This window comes from Littorina saxatilis, linkage group LG17 (genome assembly GCF_037325665.1).
Source record: "Littorina saxatilis isolate snail1 linkage group LG17, US_GU_Lsax_2.0, whole genome shotgun sequence".
In the NCBI taxonomy this organism is placed as follows: domain Eukaryota; kingdom Metazoa; phylum Mollusca; class Gastropoda; order Littorinimorpha; family Littorinidae; genus Littorina; species Littorina saxatilis.
The window spans coordinates 53696482-53718098 of record NC_090261.1 but is presented as its reverse complement, the minus strand read 5'-3'; the positions used below and the strand labels follow the sequence as shown (position 1 = coordinate 53718098).

The following is a 21617-nucleotide window of genomic DNA, read 5'->3' as shown; positions in this document are numbered from 1 at the left end:
GAAAGCAGAGAGAGGGGTAAAAAAGAGGAAGCAGCGACCTAAGGTAGTGCGTAAGCACCGGAAAGCGGAAACCGCCGTGGCCAAAGCTTGATGTGACCAGTGACCCTAAACAAAATGACAAAAAGTCAGTGTTCGCAGAGCAGTCTGCTTGTAGGTAATTGAATGAAACTCAAAAACCTAAACCAAAAAACGAGACTGGGAAGGAAAACGGAAAACCGTGAAGCCAACCAGCCTTAAGCCTCCCTGAACAAGAGTTCTCAGGGAAAAGGCCCGAAGTAAAATTCGCGGCAGACCGAACCCAGAAAGAATTCCTGAGTTTAGCTGAAAAGCCAAACGCGTCTGATTACCTCAGAACCGAGCGTCAGACACGGAAAACAACTGGCAAGCGTCCGTAATAGTTGCAAGTGGTAGAAGGAAGCCTTAACCGGCAACCCAAACCACCGGAAGTCGCCCCGACTCGTCTCATGCCAGGATGAGGGAGAAGAGGGAGACGCAGATTCCAGGGACACGGAGACCGTAGTCGCCCGTGCCAGTCAAGAGACTATTACCCGGGCTAAGGCTGAGAGCCGTAACGCCCGTAGACCGGCCATAAAAGATGCTGGACTAAAAGCCCGCACCCAGAAAACCGGAACATTGACTAGACCTCTGCCGAAAGGAGAGGGTTAGCCAATAAAGCTGAGAAAGTGATAGGCCACAAGAAAGGCTCCTCACCATGCATTGCCAAAACCAATGCAAACTCAGGAAAATCTGAATGTAACTTCCGAGGCCAACTCAAGTAAACCTTAAGTTTGGACGAAACACCAGAACAAGTCCGATCGCTAGAGAAAGACAGAGTCAAACTCGGCGAAAGACCCACTAGGACCGAGTCCATAAGAGCAAACAACAACCACCACCACCAACGGATGGAATGGCTGTTGCACCAGCCGAGGCTAAAAAACCCGGATGCCCTAATACCGGCTGTTGTTCTAAAAAACACAGACTATGACGTCTGTGAAAGAACCTCTCCGGATAAACCTGAGCTGAGGACTTAGCCTGAAAGGGCTGAGTCTGCTTTAGGTAGAGCCTGTTTTGCTGCTTCAAAGCTTGAAGAGCAAAAGAATACGAATACGAATACGAATACTTTATTATCTCATACAGAGAAATTTCAGTGTGGTGCACATTAAAAGACAAAACAAATAATAAGACAACAGATAAAAATACCATACGAAGCATACTACACTCGCGCACGCATATGTACACTAACAGGAATAGTAACATGATTCCAAATAGGTTAAAAGTTTAACGCTAAAAACTATCATTATCACAGGACTAGATATGTCATTGAACAATATTTATCACAGGACTAGTCATTCGAGGGTTATCACATTCATTCATCACAGAAATCAGTGCATATGTTCACCGGTACACATACTAGTTTTAATTAACTTAGGTATTTAAAAAGCCAATTGACTTTGGAATAAAACTGTTCTTAGTTCTGAGCGTGCGGAATCTGGGAGTGCGGAGGCGACGTCCTGAGGGCAGGACCTCAAAGTGGTGAGCGAGCACATGACTACTATCCTGGATGATGCAACGGGCCTTTCGCACCACACGTCGTTCATACAGCACAGTCAATCCTTCCTGTCTCACCCCCACAATCTTACCACATGTGTTCACCACCCGCCCAAGCACATTCTTACTCTTCACACACAGACCTCCATACCAGCAGATGAAAGAGAAAGTGAGAATGGATTCAATGAATGAAGTATAGAATGTTTGGAGGATGCGGCTGTTGATGTTCAGACTTCTGAGCTTTTGTAAGCAGTAGATTCTTGACTGACACTTCTTGTGGATAGCTTTAGTGTTTGAGGAGAAATTTAGTTTGTTGTCAATGACTGTTCCGAGATATTTGTATTCAGTCACTCGCTCAACTTTCACACCATCTATGTACAAATCTGAAACTGTAGCTGGGTTTTTGCGAAAGTCAATAACTAGCTCTTTTGTTTTTGTTACATTTAGGGCTAAATAGTTATCTTTACACCAGGAGCTGAAATTTTGAACTTCAGAAAAATAAACAGAATCAGAGTCAGACAGGTCTTCAAGGGCAGAATCGTCAGAATATTTCACAAGAGGGGTCGTAACAGTGCCTTGACAATCGTTAGTGTATAATGTGAACAGAACTGGAGACAATACTGAAGGTCCCTACAAGTCTTTATCTCCAGGGAGGCCAAGAGGCCAGGAGGCCTTAGAGGCCTTAGAGGCCAGGAGGCCAGGGAGGCCTTAGAGGCCAGGAGACCTTAGAGGCCAGGAGGCCTTGGAGGCCAGGAGGCCTTGGAGGCCAGGAGGCCTTGGAGGCCTTAGAGGCCCGGAGGCTTGGAGGCCAGGGAGGCCTTGGAGGCCAGGAGGTCTTAGAGGCCAGGAGGCCTTGGAGGCCAGGAGGCCTTGGAGGCCAGGAGGCCTTGGAGGCCGAAGAGAGACCCATCCACCAAGGGTGAAGAACTAAGGGTGTCTCTCATTGATTCCTCATAAACTAGGAATGGGCGAGGAGACCGCATGAGCATTGTGCAGAGAGGAAGGCCTCCTCTGTTCTAAATTCGCCCTAGCAAAGGTGGAGAAAGCATCCCCTGCGTCCTGCTCTTTACTGAGTGTAAAGGGCGCCAAGGACTCCGTAAAGGAGTGTCTCCGAAATGGAAGCAAGTTCCAAAAGCTGTCTGCCCACTTCCTCAGAGGGGAAGAGAGTCTGCTCAGAGAGCAGGGGACCCGAATCGTTCCCCAAAGAAGAAGTTCCGGCGTGACCGGCAAAGGTGCACGCGGAAGGGCAAAAGACGACAGCAAATTCCGGGACGTCTTGGGCAAAGGTAACTTCCGCTGAGCCGCTAATGTCCCGAAAGAAGAAGCCTGCGCAGGAGAGGTTTACAGACGCTGAGCGGGGGAGGCCGGAGCCTGAGGCCCCTTTACCGCCAGTCAACGGCCCAACCTCACCCCTGACTAAGAGGAGGATGAGGGGCATCGAAAACCGAAGGCCAGGGAGTGAGGGGATCAGCCGAACCCACCACCAAAGTGTGTGGCAGCTGCTGGCTCGCCTGAGGTCAGAGGCCCGTATGCCCGAAGGGCAAACCGTGTCCAACGTTCCCTGACGATCCAGAGGAAGCTGCAGGAAATGAACCGGAAAATCCGTGCAGAGTCGGAAGGGCAGCTGAAACAGCAGCGCTATGCCAGATCTGTTGCTGGACAGAGTGAGGGCTGAAGCCCAGAAACCCGTAGATATGACCTTGAGTCAAACCGAAAGTGACAGTAGTATGTGCACTCGAGGAATGACCTGTATGACCTTCAGTCAAACCAGAAGTGACAGTAGCCTGTGCACTCAAGGAATGACCTGTATGACCTTGAGTCACCGGGAGTGACAGTAGCCTGTGCACTCGAAGAATGACCTGTATGACCTTGATTCAAACCAGAAGTGACAGTAGTCTGTGCACCCGAGGAATGACCTGTATGACCTTTAGTCGAACCGGAAGTGACAGTAGCCTGTGCACTCGAGGAATGACCTGTATGACCTTTAGTCGAACCGGAAGTGACAGTAGCCTGTGCACTCGAGGAATGACCTGTATGACCTTGAGTCAAACCAGAAGTGACAGTAGCCTGTGCACTTGAGGAATGACCTGTAAGACCTTGATTCACACCGGAAGTGACAGTAGCCTGTGCACCCGAGGAATGACCTGTATGACCTTCAGTCAAACCCGAAGTGGCAGTAGCCTGTGCACTCAAGGAATGACCTGTATGACCTTGAGTCAGACCGGAAGTGACAGTAGCCTGTGCACTCAAGGAATGACCTGTTTGACCTTAAGTCAAACACCTTTTACTTCCGGCCGGAGCCAGAAGCAGCTGCCGCGGACGACTGCTGACGTAAGTCGAAGCTCGAACCGGACGTGACAGTAGTCTGTGCACTAGCCGGTGAACCTCTTACTTCCGGCCCAAGCTGGAAGCAGCTGTCGCGGACGACTGCTGACGTAAGTCGAAGCTCGAACCGGACGTGACAGTAGTCTGTGCACTAGCCGGTGAACCTCTTACTTCCGGCAAAAGCTGGAAGCAGCTGTCGCGGACGACTGCTGACGTAAGTCGAAGCTCGAACCGGACGTGACAGTAGTCTGTGCACTAGCCGGTGAACCTCTTACTTCCGGCTAAAGCTGGAAGCAGCTGTCGCGGACGACTGCTGACGTAAGTCGAAGCTCTACCGGACGTGACAGTAGCCTGTGCACTAGCCGGTGAACCTCTGCTTCCGGGAACCGGAAGAGCAGCTGCCGTAAACGGCTGCTGCAGACACTAACCTTGCTGTGACCGGATCCCCGGAGGGACATGCACTGTTGCGCTACCGCAAGCGGAAGGCAACAAATCGAAAATTTCTTATCAAATTTTCATTTAATTAATATACTTACCAACTCACATAAATAGCATTAACTTCAGTTTGATGCGTTAGACATTGAAGCACTGACCCTGGTAACAGGGGGAGATAACTCCCAAAACAAAACAAACCCTTGACAACGGGTCCCGGGAGTTACCTCCCCCCACCGGCTGCCCGCGCATGCGCTGGACATACTGCCGGTATAGTCATTCCCACTGAAACACCACCTTAAACCACACAAAGCGGGGTAGGTAGGGAGGGCATTAACTATGTGAGTTGGTAAGTATATTAATTAAATGAAAATTTGATAAGAAATTTTCGATTAAATAACATATTCTTACTACAACTCACATAAATAGCAGATTGCTACACAAGGCGGCGGGAAACTCACCTAAACCTTCGGTAGAACCTGGCCAGCTGCCACCATGGCAGGCAAACAGCTCGAGCCATCTTGCCTAGTGCTGGCAATATCACGTAGATAAAAGTTTATAAAAACGTCTTCAGACTTCCAGTATGCTGCTCTGAGCACTTCAGTCATCCTGCCTGAGCGCAAGACCGCCAGAGAGGCGGCCCAGGCTCTCGCCTCATGCGTACGAGGCGACCGTAATGGGAGAACGGAGCGTCCCCCCCCATGTGTCTGCCACCACTCATATGCTTGCCTTATAAGCCCGGCAGACCATCTCGCCAAAGTCGTCTTAACGATATCCTTATCCCTGGCTACGTTTAACGAGATGAAAAGCAATTTCTGAGATGAAGCTCTTAACGGAGCCGTGCGAGACAGGTAAGCCCGCAGGGCCCGGACCGGGCAGTTCAAGAGGTCAGGGTCACCGCGCGGTAAAATAGAACGCAGCGACTGTATGTTCACGACAGGAGACGGCTGGTTAGGTTTTTGATTCTTTGCTAAAAACACGGGCGAAAAACGCAAGATAACCGAGCCATCTTTTTCGAAAGAAATATCCTGATTAAGTCCAGAGAGAGCGTGAACCTCGCTTCCCCGACGCGCTGACGCAAGCAAAATAAGTAGGAGAGTCTTCTTAGTAAGGTTAGACAGACTAGCCTCTTTCAAAGGTTCGAAAACCGAGGAGCGCAAAAATTCCAGTACCAGTAAGAGATCCCAGGCTGGGACAGACGTTCTGCGTGAAGCAGAGCTAAGAGCGGAACCTTTAATGACACTTGCGATCACCCCGTCCAGGGTAATAGAACGTCCCAACTGCTTGAGGGTAGTGGAAATGGCAGAACGACGTACCCGGAGGGTAGACGCCGTCCGACCCTGGGAGGACAACCAAGCCAAATGATTTGCAACCTGCATAGTACGTGGAGACAACGGGTTAACGCCGTTAAGACGACACCACTGGGCCCAAGCAGCCCAATGGGACGAATAAACAGCAGAAGTAGATCTTCTATGCGCCTTCTGCACCAATGTCAGAGTGAGGTCTGACGCCCCAGCGCGCTTCAACGCTCTCCTGACAGAACCCAAGCGTGTAGAGCCAGGAGATGAGGGTCCCTGTGAGGGATCCCCGACCTCGGTTGTAGAAGCTCCCCCTCCCGAAGATCGAGAGGAATGGGTGGACCGTCGGCTAGACGAAGAAGGTCCGGAAACCACGCCTGGCTCGGCCACAACGGCGCTATGAGAACCAGCCTTGGCTTCTCCAAGTCCGCCTTTCTCAGTACCTTGCTCAGCAACGGAATGGGAGGGAAGGCATAAGCTACCAGATCCTTCCAGTCTATTTCCATGGCGTTGACCTCCCAAGCCTCCGGGTCCGGCACTGGAGACACGAAGACTGGGAGACGCCGAGAGAACCGGGTGGCAAACAGATCCACGAGGGGTTTGTCCACCTGCGTCCACAGACGCAGAAGTGCTTGGTGTGCGATAGTCCACTCCGAGTGCAGAATCTGCGAAGTGCGACTGAGTGAATCTGCCAAGATGTTCAGGCACCCCGGAAGGTACTTCGCTGAAACCACAATCCCCTGAAGGAACGCCCAAGCGAGAATCTCGCAAGCTCTGTTGGACAGAACCAGCGAGCGCGTACCCCCCTGCTTGTTCAGGTACGCGGCCACAGTGGTGTTGTCCGTGCGGATCAACACATGCCTGCCCCGCAACGAGGCGACGAACTCCCGAAGCCCGAGGCGCACTGCTTCCAACTCCAGAATGTTGATATGCAACGATTTCTGATCCTGGTCCCAAAGACCGGAAGCTGTGTTCCCCTCCAGATGAGCTCCCCAACCCTGAAGGGACGCATCGGTAAAAAGATGCAACTCCGGAGGGGGCAAGGAAATCGGAACGCCCCGAGTCAGCCAGGCCGAATCCAACCACTGACTTGTTGACTCCAGGAACCATCCCTGAAGGGGAAGGGACAGATTCCAACCTTGCGAGGCTGGATCCCAGGCAGAGTTCAGAAACGCCTGAAACGGGCGTTTGTGAACTCTGCCCAGAGGAATCAGGGTAGACATCGACTCCATCTGGCCCTGGAGTGACGCCAACACCCTGACAGGCGCGTGGCGGAGGCTTGACAGAGACCTGACCAGATCCTGCAGCTTGTCTATCCTCCGCTGGGCGGGACGCACGGTCCAAGCTCGGGTGTCGAACACCATGCCCAGATACGTGAACTCCTGAGAGGGAACCAAGTCGGACTTCCCTTGGTTCACGAAGAAACCTAAGTCTCTCGCAGTCTGCAAGACTATCTGGGTGTGCTGCCCGCACAGGGACTCTTGTTGACTCAGAATCAACCAGTCGTCCAGATAAACTCTGAGACGGATCCCTTTCTGGCGCACTAATGCGCAAAGCTGGCGCACTATCATGGTGAAAATCCAGGGTGCTAACGAAAGCCCGAATGGCAGCGCCCTGAACTGGAACACCCTGTCGCCCCACAGGAACCGCAGCCACTTTCGATCTGACCTGTGCATCAGAATATGGAAGTACGCGTCTGTCAGGTCGATGGAAGTGACCCAGTCCGACGGACGTAGGGCCTCCCTGACAGACGCTGGAGTCTCCATCTTGAACGGAACTTTCCGGAGAAAGCCGTTCAAGGGAGACAGATCCAACACCGGTCGCCAACCCCCTGACGCTTTCGGGACGACAAACAGTCTCCCGTAAAAGCCAGGGGACCGACGATCGATGACCTCTTCTACCGCTTGCTTCTGCAAGAGCAGTAGAATTTCCGCCTGAATAACGGCACAAGCCTCTGGATCGGCGGGGAACTTGAACCTGGGTGTTGTCCTGGTTAGAGGGGCCTTGCCCTCCAACCAGAGCAACCGGAACCCCGATCGAACCACTCCCGTAACCCAAGGGTTGCTCGTAAGAGCCAACCAAGCTGGAACGACCCTTGAGAGGCCGCCCGCTACCAAAGGGGTAGGGGCTAGGGGAGTGGCTGGATCGGGGAGCCTTCATTGGGGGTTAGGCTTGCCACCTGACCCCTTCTTCCCGAAGGAAGGTTTCTTATTGTAGGGGCGAGAACGACTGCTACCCCTGTGCGACCTCGTCTTCTGTCCAGAGCCGCGAGAAGATGAAGGCGGAGCCGAACCACCTTTTTTCTGACCCTGCTTAAGGGCAAGCTCAGACAGCTTAACAAAATGCAAGTCCTTCGCATCTTGAGACTCTCGCCTGAGAGCCTCAAGAGACTCAGGACCCAGTAGGCTCTGACCCGCGAAAGGAGAAACTTTCAAAGCCTCAACAGTGGCTTTATCCGACAGTCTCGAGTCCTTCAACAGAGCTTCGCGACGCCACATCACGGCCTGCGTGTACAACTTGGCCGAAGTTGCGGTCTGCTGAGATACGATCTTAGCAAGAGCTGCTAACAAAGTAACAACATCTTCTTCCACCGCGTCGTCCCGGAACTTAAAGGGCTCCAGCGACACAAAGATGGATCTGGACAACGCTCTAATCAGAGTGTCAGACACGGAAGACCATTCGAGAGAAACTCTCCCAGCTTCCTCAATCGCGATCACGCCAGCTTCGGTACAAACTGAAGGCCTCTCCTTCTTGTACCCATCCTTCCGTAAGTTCGCCAGCTCCGGAGTGACCTGAAGCGGGGAACTCGGAAGCGCGAAAGAATCGATCAAATGTACAGGCTTCCCGTACAGCCTAGGTTTACGGTTCAAATTCGCCGGCATGCGAGAACAATCACTCGGCGATGCCAACCAACTCTGAACAGACTCCGGCGCATCCCCATGTGCAGTTAAAAGAGGAACGATGCTATCGGAACTGGCACCCAGGACCCTAGCCATCTGATAGGCTATAGAGGGAGACTCCCGAAACCGGAAGCGGACACCATCCTCAGTGTCCCCCCGGAAATCGCCAAATGCGGAAGGCGGTGCTGCTGGCCGTGAAGACGAAGTTGACACCCCTTCCGCAAAATATCTAGAGGTAACCTCAGCGGCGGCACTCAGCGCGCGTGAGAAACTCCTCTCAACCCGAAAGTTGTGTTCCGCCTCAGAAGAGTCGCCACAATCTTCGTCAACATCCCCATCATCAACAAAGATGTCCGATGAAGACCGATCATGACCGGAACCATCATTGTCCCTGAACGGAACTGATGAACTCGTTGTACCGGAACCCTGTGTAACCACACCAAGGGGAGCCGGTATAGCCGAGCTGCTACCACTGGTAGCTGGCAATCCGGAAGGAAAGGCGACCGGAAGCACACCTGTGCTTTGACCGGAAGCCGACCCAACCTGTCCCCCGCCGACCACAGCCGCCTGAGCGGAAGTGAAGGCAGGAAACGGATTGCCGTTACCACCAACGACCGGAACCCCCGTAGGCTGTGAACCGGAAGTCGATGGTAACGAAATGAAAGTGCCACGATCTCTCGGAAGAGATCCTGTGGCCGGAAATCCCTTTGCCGAAGCAGTTGAACCCGAGTACGAGGGACCGGACGTACCGGCCCCAGCGTCAAGGGTGGAATAACCGTCGAGATGAGCAGCACCCATTTGCGCCGAACACCCCGAACTTCCATGAACACGTACCTGATCGGCCGAAGCCGAAAGCTGAGGATCAGCAACGTCCGCCGACGTAATCGTAGCAGAAGGAACAATTCTCGACAAAGAGGCAGCGTTGCCAACCCCTGGAGGCAAAGCTGGAATGGTGGAGTAAGACACACCCCTGTCAGTTGCCAGCATCTCCCTCATTTGATCCTTGAAAGTAGAAAAAAGAGCAAACAATTCATCGCGCGAGACCGCCTGAGTCTCTTTCTCCTGCGGCGACAAGACAGGCATGCTAGCAGGAGGATCAATCGACACACGCAACGACTCCTTGCTAACCGGATCAAAAACATTGACCAGAGGTCGTTTCACCGGCGAAACTTTATCTTTCGACCGCGACTTCTTAGATTTACTTTTAGACGAAGACGCAGACCCAGAACTGCCCAGCGGCGAACCCACCGGTACCTGCTTGGCAGAGCTCTTCTCCTTGTCCGCCATCGAAATGACAAGTCACAACGAGAACAATTTCGCAAAAAATAATTACAAAATTCTAAAATGCAAACGGCGGCATGCACCCGTAACACCGGGCACTGCCTACACTAGGTTGAAGTAACAAAAAACTCCAGAAATCGGAGTCAAAAGTTCCACAACCGGCAGACAAAACAAAAATGCAAATGGCGGCATGCGCTTGAAACACAGCGCTCTGCCTACAGTAGGTTGAGACAACAAAAGACCCCAGAAATCGGAGCAAAAAGTTTCACAACCCAAACATAAACAAGCAAAAGAAGGCAGGCACCTAAACAACGGTGCTCGTACCTGAAAGCGCCAAGTTGACAAACAGAAAAACTTCGTAAGACGAAGTGCAAATTTTCAACAACAATTACAAAATGCAAATGGCGGCCGGCACCAGCTAACAGTGCCCTGACCGTTATAAGCCAAGTTGGACAGAACAAGAAACTCCGACAAGTTAGAGTCAAGTTCCCCAACAAAATACACTTTGCAAATGGCGGCAAGGCAAAACAAGATAAACAAGAAAGATCTCACCGTAGTAGAGGCAAGAAACGTTCAGACTTCAAAGGGTCAACGGCCTACCGTGGCAGGCCAGCGGCTGAGGAAAACAGCCAGAGTGCAAACACGTCTATCCGCTAGCGTGTTGAAGAAGGGAATGACTATACCGGCAGTATGTCCAGCGCATGCGCGGGCAGCCGGTGGGGGGAGGTAACTCCCGGGACCCGTTGTCAAGGGTTTGTTTTGTTTTGGGAGTTATCTCCCCCTGTTACCAGGGTCAGTGCTTCAATGTCTAACGCATCAAACTGAAGTTAATGCTATTTATGTGAGTTGTAGTAAGAATATGTTATTTAATGCCGGCCAGGAAGAGGAGAAGAAGGTCCCCGCGGGACCGTCCAGAAAAGTCACGGCGGACAGCAGCCTGGTCCATAGAAGACCCGGAGTCTGAAGGCACAGGCATCAAAAGACACCAAGGAGAGAACGTCGCCTAACCCCCAGGCGGGGGGCAGAGCTGGCGACGATGTCCGCCGCGGCAAAGCCTCGCGAACGAGGGAATCTATTTCTGGAAACAAGCAAAAGATAAGATTAGACCCCAGAGCACCAGACTCTGGAGCCGAAATAGTCGTAAAACGACACTGAAATTCTCTGTATGAGATAATAAAGTATTCGTATTCGTATACATAAAGCGACAGCCTAGAGGCAAAGACGGACGGCAGAGAGCCAGACGGCCAATCGTCCGTAGCAGAAATCGGCACAGAAAAACGTAAAAAAAAAAAAAATTCTTAAACCTGTGCCAAAACGACAACGATAGAGTTCTTCAAAAGAAGAGGATACTGAGGATTAGAGCTTAGCAGTGCCCAAGCCCTAACCCTCAGCCTTAGCTCCCTCTAATTCTCATAGACGGCCATGTTAAGGCCGAGAGAAAAATAAACAAACAACTGAAACTAGCAAAGTCCGAACGGACACAAACATTTCAGAAGCAAGCAAAGAGGGCAGCTAAAACCGGCTTAGGAGCTACCAAAGGCAGCTAAACAACAAGCTATACAAAGAGTTAAGCGTCCGAGTACGGACGAAAATAAGCATAGCAAACAACAACGTGCCAGCGAAAGATGGCGACCAAGAAGGAAGCCACAACCACTGAAAATAGCTAAGTCCGAAAGGACGCAAACATTACAGAAGCAAGCACGCAAACAAACTAATACAAGCGTAGTAGCTACGAAATGCAGCTAAACAACAAGCTACAGAAGCGTTAAGCGTCCGAGGACGGACGAAAACATCAACATAGCAAAAAACTACATGCTAGCGAAAAATGGCAACCAAGGAGGAAGCCGCAACTACTGAAATTAACCAAGTCCGTAAGGACGCAAACATTTCAGAAGCAAGCAAGCAAACAAGCTAACACAAGCGTTGTAGCCGCCAAAGGCAGCTAAACCATACACTACAAAAGCGTTAAGCGTCCGAGAACGGACGAAAAAACGTCAACATAGCAAACGCCACGTGTTAGCAAAAATGGCGACCAAGAGGAAGCCAACAGCCACTGAGAACTTCAAAGTCTAACAGACGTAAGAAATTCTCAGCAGAAGACAAAAACAAGTCAACGAATATAAAGGAAAGATCTCACCAGCTGCAAAGCCAGCAAGAAGACGGGCGCCGAGGCCGGTGGGTGTCAGCAGACACGAAAACAGCCAGAGCAAAGCAAAACACGACCTGTCCTCTCAAGTGATAGAAGTCGATTGATCTGTGTATCATGTGACCAGGCACCATTAGTGACGTAGTTCACCCTAAGGGGAGGCAACCTAGTGTGGCAAGTACTATGGTGCTGTCACTTTTTTAGTTGGGGTTGCTTCCCTTATACCTAGACGGGTAGCTTTTATCAGACCTTGGCATCTCCAAGTGTGTCAATGCTAATCATGTGATTCGGAGTAAGAATATGTAATTTAATCTAGCTGTTACTGTATGACGATGTCACTACAAAAAGAAGTTTGTTTGTTTGTTTATTTGTTGCTTAACGTCCAGCCGACTACGCAGAGCCATATCAGGACGAGGAAGGGGGGGATGAAGGGGGCCACTTGTCAAGCGATTCCTGTTTACAAATGCACTAACCCATTACTTGTGTCCCAGCAGGCTTTAGTAAAACTAAATTAATACCTACTGGAAGATTACCAGTTTCCAGTATGTTAAAATAGGCTTAACCTATCTACTGCTGGACTTACATCAGAACACTAACAGATTAAACTATACATGAATCGCGAGACAAGCGGCAAGAGAAGAGATTTTTGGAAAAAATACAGGTGAATGAGCAAGAAGGCAGAAAAAAGAAAAGAATTCATGAAGAAAAAGAGAGCATGACAGGAAAGAGGAACCAAAAATCTACCTAACAGCAAACTAGAAAGCTCCTGCGGTTCCAAAATCAGGAGGGGCCTTTAATTTCATAACCGCAGTGCCCCACTGCGGGAACAAAAAGAAGTGTCTGTTTCAAATTAAGACCCTCTGGTGAGGTATCAAAAATGTCACTAGGCTGTTCTAAAACGCATTATTAACAATATTAACAATATTAAAAAAAGAAACTTTCATCAAACTAGGCAGTGCTTAATTGTTGTAACAAGAAGAGCAAACGCTCGATCGAGTCACTTTCGCAGTTCTGAATATTATATGAGGCATCAGATGGACAGGAAGAAATTGCTATTCACAACACAATGAGTCAAGTTCACATAAAATTTGAGCCCGGTCACTTTTATAGTTTCCGAGAAAAGCCCAACGTTAAGTTGTGTGTTGCCGAACAGAAAAGGCTAGTTATCTCCCTTGTTTTTCTGATAACGTTCGTAAAAGGCTACAGATGTAAATACTTTGATGTAAAGAATAATCCTACAAAGTTTCAATCACATCCGATGAACTTTGTCAAAGATATAAAATGTCTAATTTTTCCTTTGACGCTGACCTGTGACCTTGAAAAAGGTCAAAGGTCAACGAAACCATCGTTAAAGTGTAGAGGTCATTGGAGGTCACGACTAAACAAAATATGAGCCCGATCGCTTTGATAGTTTCCGAGATACTTTGTCAAAGATATAAAATGTCTAATTTTTCCTTTGACGCTGACCTGTGACCTTGAAAAAGGTCAAAGGTCAACGAAACCATCGTTAAAGTGTAGAGGTCATTGGAGGTCACGACTAAACAAAATATGAGCCCGATCGCTTTGATAGTTTCCGAGAAAAGTCCAACGTTAAGGTGGTGTCTACGGACGGACGGCCGGCCGGCCAGCCGGCCGGCCGGACGGCCGGCCGGACAGACTAACACTGACCGATTACATAGAGTCACTTTTTCTCAAGTGACTCAAAAACCTTACAAATAACGCTAGTAAAAGCTCAAAGGACTCACTCGCTGATGTGTGTGAAACTGACAGCTTCTTTCTTGAAGTAGTTGCGGAGACGTGTGTAGTCATAGTAGCTGGGAACGTAGATGAGCGTCTGTCTCATGTCCCTCTCTTTGTGCAGGGGTAATACCTGAAGTTAGACAAGGTAAGCAAAACTTTGAACACATCTTGTAGCAATGTGAGGGTAATAAGGCTGGTGGTAGAGAGACAGCTGGACTTGCATGGTGGTCAGATTGAGAGCCTCTCACACGGTTGTGTACAGGGTTTGACCCATTTCATTTTCATTTTCAGTACTTTATTGTCCCATCGCTGGGAAATTCGGGTCGCTTCCTCCCAGTGGAAAGCTAGCAGCAACAGAGTCGCGCTACCCAGGTGTAAGCGTGTTTAGGTGTTATCAGCCACCTGCACTAATGGCAGAATGCCCGAGGTCTTTTACGTGCCAAAGTGGTGACACAGGGGTGGAACATGAATACCGTCTCTGAGTCTGCACATAAAGTTGACCCGTGTCCGTCCCGGCCCGGATTCGAACCTGCGAGCTTAGGATGACAAGTCCAGTGCTCTGCCAACTGAGCTACTGGGCCCCCCACACTCAGGCCGTACAAAAAAATCCAATTTTGTTCAAGCACGCTCCAATCCACCCTAGAAATGGGTACCTGACCCTATTATAATGGCAAGAGAAGGTGAAGACAGCAAGGGAGATGATATCGGCACCTGCACCACCCACATTAAACTGGCCCGATAGTAGTTGAGATCTCAAGATCTTGGGACTACCTAATAATCTTTAACAGTTAGTAAACTGACACTGACGCCAGGCGTTTGTGAACCTGTATTGACCAAAAAGCGAGAGGATGGTAAAAGTAACTAGTCACTCTAAGTTGTAATAACACAGCAGTCACTTCACTATGATAGTAAGTCCTGTGAAATGCATTCAAAACAAGTAGGGCTAGTTCTAGGGCTAAGTTCTTTTTCAGAAATAAGTAAAAATATATAACATAAATGGATGTTTCAGGTTTGCACAAGCTCTGAAATAATACCTCCTTCAGGAAGAACTGAAACCTGGCATCATGCTGATCCTTGTGGCTAGCACACTCCACCCTGTGGAACATCTGAAACAAATCACAAAGTAATATACATGATATGTTTCCTCAGTTGAATAAGAAACACTGCCCTTTGCTTGTGCATTTGATTTACTTTACTTCAGGTATCTTGCCCGGCTCTGCCTGTAATACAGAGGTTTCTCTTTTCAGTCCAAGCAATTAACAAAACTCCATTGTAATTCCCATAAATGTGAAAGTTAATTTGTGCCTGCATGGATGCTGGTCTGTTTAGTTTGTGATAGAGATAAGAGAGAGAGAGAGAAAGAGAGAGAGAGTGTGTGTGTGTGTGTGTGTGTGTGTGTGTGTGTGTGTGTGTGTGTGCGTGTGCGTGTCTGTGTGTGTGTGCGTGTCTGTGTGTGAATGCATGTGTGTCTATGTGTGTGTGTGTGCATGTGTATGCCTGCATGTATGTGAACAATTGACAAATAAGACTTAAAACCAAAATCTTCATACCTGTGGCAGTTGAACAGCAATCTGACACACAGTACCTTGGGATGGTTTGCACTGCACATGCACTTTGCCAGCATAATCTTTTCATAAATTAAGGAAATTTGTCCTTCTTACAAACTTGTACTGCACAAGTTAGCCAAATGGCAAGTATCCTTCAAAACTATCAAACATTTCTGTGTTCACAAGCACGAATTATTCCTTTTTTGTGCGAGTTTATTTTTTTTAAATTACTGGAGATAAAGAACAAAGTATTTTGAAGTTATAGTATTGATGGAAAGAAGAAAATAATCTAGACTGAACAGGGGCGGACGAGGGGGGGGTTTCTGGGGTTTCCGGAAACCCCCCTCCCCAGCCAAAAAATAAAAATATTTTTATGGTGCATTTCTTTATTTTACATTGAGTTTCAATTTTTGGGGTATTAATCAGTGACAAAATCTGCTGCCTGAAACTGGTAATGATCATCCTCAGAATGCACCAGATTGCGCCATTTTGCATCCTTTTTTTCAAAATTTTCCGGGGGGGCATGCCCCCGGACCCCCCTAGCAAGCTAGGCGCTTCGCGCCGTCGGCTCGGCGCTTCGCACCCATATCTTCACAATATACTTTTGGAAACCCCCCCCATAAAATGAACTGATCCGCCCCTGCTGAATATGCACTTCCCCCCAAAAAAGACGATGTTAAACCATTGGTTAAGTATGCCATATTCGGTTTTAATACAGCAGTCCCTCTCATGAACGGACACCCTTGGGCCATAGCAAACCTGTCCGTACATTGCAGGTGGCCGGTCACGGGAGGGGCGACCACACCACCCCCTCCCCCATACACTCATAGAGGCACACACACAACATGTTTGAGTCTGTGCTAACCACTTCTTGTGGCTACTAAACGATAACATCCAACTCCTTATATTTTGTTAAACGTTCTGCAAAAAATGATTTGTATGAATGGTGTTGAAAAGAAGAGATAAAATAAATCCTCAAGGCAGTGAACGCACTCACCATGCACTGACATCATAGGAAAGCAGCCACACAAACACAGCACAGAGGCAGGTGTGCAGATGCTTTGTGAGAATAAGCGTTGGAAACAAGTTTGAACAAGAAGGGCAAAGCCCATACGACTCACATGCTTGACCTTGACCTTTACATGACCTTGACCTTCAGCTAAACCTAGCAATGACATCATACACTAAGAACTGCTTTACACATTTTTCCTACCAAAATACATGTGACCTTGACCCAAGGTCAAGGTCATCCAAGGTCATGCAACACAAAGCTGTTAATTCAAGACATAGGAAGTACAATGGTGCTTATTGGCTCTTTCTACCATGAGATATGGTCACTTTTAGTGGTTCACTACCTTATTTTGGTCACATTTCATAAGGGTCAAAGTGACCTTGACCTTGATCATATGTGACCAAATGTGTCTCATGATGAAAGCATAACATGTGCCCCACATAATTTTAAAGTTTGAAACAGTTATCTTCCATAGTTCAGGGTCAAGGTCACTTCAAAATATGTATACAATCCAACTTTGAAGAGCTCCTGTGACCTTGACCTTGAAGCAAGGTAAACCAAACTGGTATCAAAAGATGGGGCTTACTTTGCCCTATATATCATATATAGGTGAGGTATTAAATCTCAAAAACTTCAGAGAAAATGGGGAAAATGTGAAAAATAGCTGTTTTTTAGACAACATTTATGGCCCCTGCGACCTTGACCTTGAAGCAAGGTCAAGATGCTATGTATGTTTTTTGGGGCCTTTTCATTATAAACCATCTTGCCAAATTTGGTACTGATAGACTGAATAGTGTCCAAGAAATATCCAACGTTAAAGTTTTCCGGACGGACGGGGGGGACGGACGGACGGACAACTCGGGTGAGTACATAGACTCACTTTTGCTTCGCATGTGAGTCAATAAAAACCAGCAGATAGAGCCGCATGTCATAATCATTCTTCTTGTCTGGCTTTATTGACTGCATGCCGATCTTGTGGCAGTGACTTTTCACTCTTCAGTCGGAAATACACTGTACACGACACCGCTCTCACTCTCCCTCACTGACTACCCTAAGCCCTGACAACTCCAATGCTCTTCCTGCTGACATGCAGTGACACCGGACACCCCACTGAGTTTAGCCAGCTACCCCCCCCCCCCCCCCTCTCTCTCTCCCTCCCCCCAGCCATGTACTGTTTGGTGCTGTGGCCAGAGAGGTGTCACCGGGTAATTGAGGCCAGCTGCACTGTTCACTCAGAGCAAAACCAGTTGACTGTGTCTAACTTTTGACAAAGCAACACAACTGAAGGGTTCACAGATTAGGTAACCGACTCACTGGTCAAGGCTGCGGAGAAACAAGAGTATCTTGTCAATGAAAGAGGTTACACACAGACACGCGATGCTGAGACAGTGGCCGATTTTTCACTCTCTTTCTCGGAGGGCATTCATAGACTGTGGCTTCTGTTGCTTACGTCCAACAGACAAGAATAAAGAGCATAGTGCAGTTTCATGTTGGCATCTTCGCATTTGAAAGCAAGAAAGTGCCTGTACTCCACTCCTGACCCAAATTAACCCCCTCCTGATGGGTACACGTGCACCCAAGTTAACAGAGACTGTCAATCATCATGCCTTTGCAGCTGTGACCTTTGTTCCAAGAGCCGGACTGCTCTGTTATCGATTTTGGTGTGGTGAAAATTTGACGATGGTCTGTCCGTACATTGCAGGTATGACCTGCTGTTGGGACCGAAAATTAGTGTCCGTGTCCACGTTTTGCAGGTGTCCGTTTAAGGGGGAGGGGGGGAGGGGGCAAATATAGAAGGAAAACACTCCGTGCCGAGCAAATGTGTCCGTACATGTCAGGTGGCCGCTCACGCCGGGGACCGTACATTGCAGGGACTGCTGTACAGCAATGCAAGGGTGCCTTTCACAGCAGCTAAGCTAAAAACATGCAAACCATTTCAGCCATGCACAATACTCATATACTGCTCTGCGGTGTGAGCCCTTCCAATGAGAAGAGACCTCTCAATAAAAAAACACATGTTGTCCATTTGTCTATTACTATTATCCTGACGAAAGTGTACATGTCATTAAAGGTAACATCTTTTTGCTGGTCCCAAGGGTGACTTTTCATCACAGGTGCATCTGTTATTAATCAACAATGAATTAACTGTTCAGCTAATGACCAATAAGGATACTGTGGCAGCATTTGTTGAAGACAGTCAGGATAGCTGGCATGAGGATGGAAGAAAACATGAGGGTCTGGCGGTAGTGCTTGGCCCAGCCGTTCAGAGTCCACATGCGTGTTCGGGAGAAATCCACACCATGTGACTCTTTTGGCTGCAAGTGCATGTGGTCCATGATTGTCTGCAATGGAAAAAAAATGGAACAAAATATGATTAAGTGCAATCAGAAAGCTCTGAATAATCAAAATGGAGTCCCAACAAACATACTGTCAAGAGTTCATTCCGTCCTTTCTTCATTAACACTCCAATGTGCTAAACGTGTGATTCAGATTAAAAACTATTAAAAATTTTTTTATATCATGCCCATATCCTTTCCTACCTATTTTCATAGGTGTATTATTTCAACTTCTTTGTTCCGAAGTCCCAATACCTAACCCTCAGGAAAATGTGTCTGTGCAAGATTTTAAAAACTCATAACTGTTTAAATTTCAACTTAACTCACCAAAACATGGTCCCAGTTCTGCATCATGAAGAAGTCTGCCTGGTCAAGGATCAGAACCTCTATGGATGACAAGTAGTCATAGTCACCCCCTTTCTTTCTGTAAAACAGAAATCAGTGGTATAAATTACAGTGTACTGGCTTTTGATCTGTGCACGGTATCAGTCACAACGACAATGGGCAAGCCTAAATGTATCCCGACTGCCGTACCTCAAGAGAATTCTCTACCTCATGACAACACATTTCAAGTATATATTAACACCCTGTGTCTGATGTGTCTGAAAACACCTGCGCGGAGGGGTTTTGCAGCCTGCGCAGTGAAGATAAAGAGGGGAAATGTTCTCGGCTCGCGCGGCAGCAAGCAGGATGTCTCTAGACTTAACAGATTTAGCGCATGTATTCGATCCAATGAAATGCTTTTGTTTGATCATGTGACAAGTATTTGTTTCCAGTTTCCACACAAAAGTCAGGCATCCAAAACCCTGCCAGGACAATATCCGGCAAGTGCTACCTTGGCAATACATGTTGTGAAATGCACCATATATGTATTGTGAACAGTATCTCTTTTCTTTTATCAAAGACTTTTTCCAGAGCAGATACCTTGGTATGTGAAACACATTAAACAAGCCAAATCAACTAGATTCACTAAACAATAATTAAATGAATTATTCAATCAATAATACAACTCACTGAGGGGCATCAATGAGTCTTCGCAGACCAAGAGGAGAAGCAACGATGATATCAGACATGTAAAATGTACTGAAGAGGCGAATACTTTTCTTGGTAATACTCATTCCAATGCGAAAGTCATCATCGATGTTACCAGCAAACAGAGCATCATAGTCCTCTGCAACAGATTAAGTAAATATTCTTATCATCCTTGGCTGCAAAGAAATAAGTTGATGTTTGTATCTACATCAACCTTGATAAAATAAAATTTGCTTCAATCTTTTCCGATAGATGTTGGATCTTCCTTCTTCCTTCTTCCTTCTTCTTCTTCTTCTTCTTCTTTATTTATTATTTTTTATTATGGTGAGCTTATATAGCGCGAACCACAATTAACTGTGCTCTCCGCGCTTTACATATTAATTTCTGCCGTGTGAAATGGAATTTTTTTACAGACAGACAGACAAACAAACATTTTTTACACACAATATATAACGCATTCACATCGACCAGCAAACCTCAAGCCTGTTAGGCGAGCATTCACCTTTCGCGGCCTTTATTCCAAGTCACACGGGTATTTGATGGACATTTTAATCTATGCCTATACAATTTTGCCAGGAAAGACCCTTTTGTCAATCGTGGGATCTTTAACGTGCACACCCCAATATAGTGTACACGAAGGGACCTCGGTTTTTCGTCTCATCCGAAAGACTAGCACTTGAACCCACCATCTAGGTTAGGAAAGGGGGGAGAAAATAGCGGCCTGACCCAGGGTCGAACACGCAACCTCTCGATTCCGAGCGCAAGTGCGTTACCACTCGGCCACCTGTGTTCATGGGCTGAAACTCCCACGTACACTCGTGTTTTTGCACGAGTGGATTTTTACATGTTTTACCGTTTTTACCCCGCCATTTAGGCAGCCATACGCCGCTTTCGGAGGAAGCATGCTAGGTATTTTCGTGTTTCTATATCCCACCGAACTCTGACATGGATTACAGGATCTTTTCCGTGCGCACTTGGTCTTGTGCTTGCGTGTACACACGAAGGGGAATAAGCTACTGCACATGAGTTGACCTGGGAGATCGGAAAAATCTCCACACTTAACCCTTCTTGTGCATCTAAACTACTACATAGATGACAAAGCAGTTTTGACGCCTTTTAGTGTCTCCGGCTGCAGAACAAGAGACATCAAAGAAAGCGTCATCTTTTAGTGCAAGGCAGCATTAGCACTGGCTCAGTCTTGCGAGTTACTAGCATATGACATGTACTGAAAACAAAGTATTGTTAACTAAGATCACTTTAACCAGTAAGGAAATAAGCAGGAGGGGGTGGGGGGGGTGATAAAAGGTAGTCAGAATTGAAAAGAAAACTGGAAAATAATTTCTAAAATAACGTTATGCTCATGCATAAAAATCACAAACAGCGAACCTGGTTTTAGGCCCTTCTTGTCCTCATCATGGCCTTCATCTCCATATTCATCCTTGAATCTCTTCTTTTTGCTCACACCCACCTGTCACAGCAAATTATTGTTCTCAAAATTTTTTTTCTTCTAAATCTACACATTCTCATTCATAGACAGCAAGAAAAATTCTGTTTCAATCAGCTTGTGCAAAAAAACAAAAACAGTAAGGAGAGGAAACTTCAAGGATGAGACGAACCAATAAATGGAAAAAAAGAACAAATTCACAACTTTCTTTCTTTCTTTATTTGGTGTTTAACGTCGTTTTCAACCGTTCAAGGTTATATCGCGACGGGGAAAGGGGGGGGGATGGGATAGAGCCACTTGTGAATTATTTCTTGTTCACAAAAGCACTAATCAAAAAATTGCTCCAGGGGCTTGCAACGTAGTACAATATATTACCTTACTGGGAGAATGCAAGTTTCCAGTACAAAGGACTTAACATTTCTTACATACTGCTTGACTAAAATCTTTACAAACATTGACTATATTCTATACAAGAAACACTTAACAAGGGTAAAAGGAGAAACAGAATCCGTTAGTCGCCTCTTACGACATGCTGGGGAGCATCGGGTAAATTCTTCCCCCTAACCCGCGGGGGGT

General features: G+C 47.6%; 1 protein-coding gene across 1 annotated transcript in view; it reads right to left on the bottom strand.

Annotated features, from left to right (window-relative positions):
* The window catches only part of LOC138953978 (U3 small nucleolar RNA-associated protein 25 homolog), a 50431-nt gene that overhangs the window by 5653 nt on the left and 23161 nt on the right, over nucleotides 1-21617 (bottom strand). Inside the window, exons 12-18 of the mRNA XM_070326005.1 lie at nucleotides 20984-21065; nucleotides 19580-19736; nucleotides 18893-18989; nucleotides 18403-18571; nucleotides 15221-15297; nucleotides 14705-14776; nucleotides 13676-13800 (exon numbers count right to left, since the gene is read on the bottom strand). Of these exons, the coding sequence (XP_070182106.1) occupies nucleotides 13676-13800; nucleotides 14705-14776; nucleotides 15221-15297; nucleotides 18403-18571; nucleotides 18893-18989; nucleotides 19580-19736; nucleotides 20984-21065 (779 nt within the window). The remainder of the gene's footprint in view (nucleotides 1-13675; nucleotides 13801-14704; nucleotides 14777-15220; nucleotides 15298-18402; nucleotides 18572-18892; nucleotides 18990-19579; nucleotides 19737-20983; nucleotides 21066-21617) is intronic.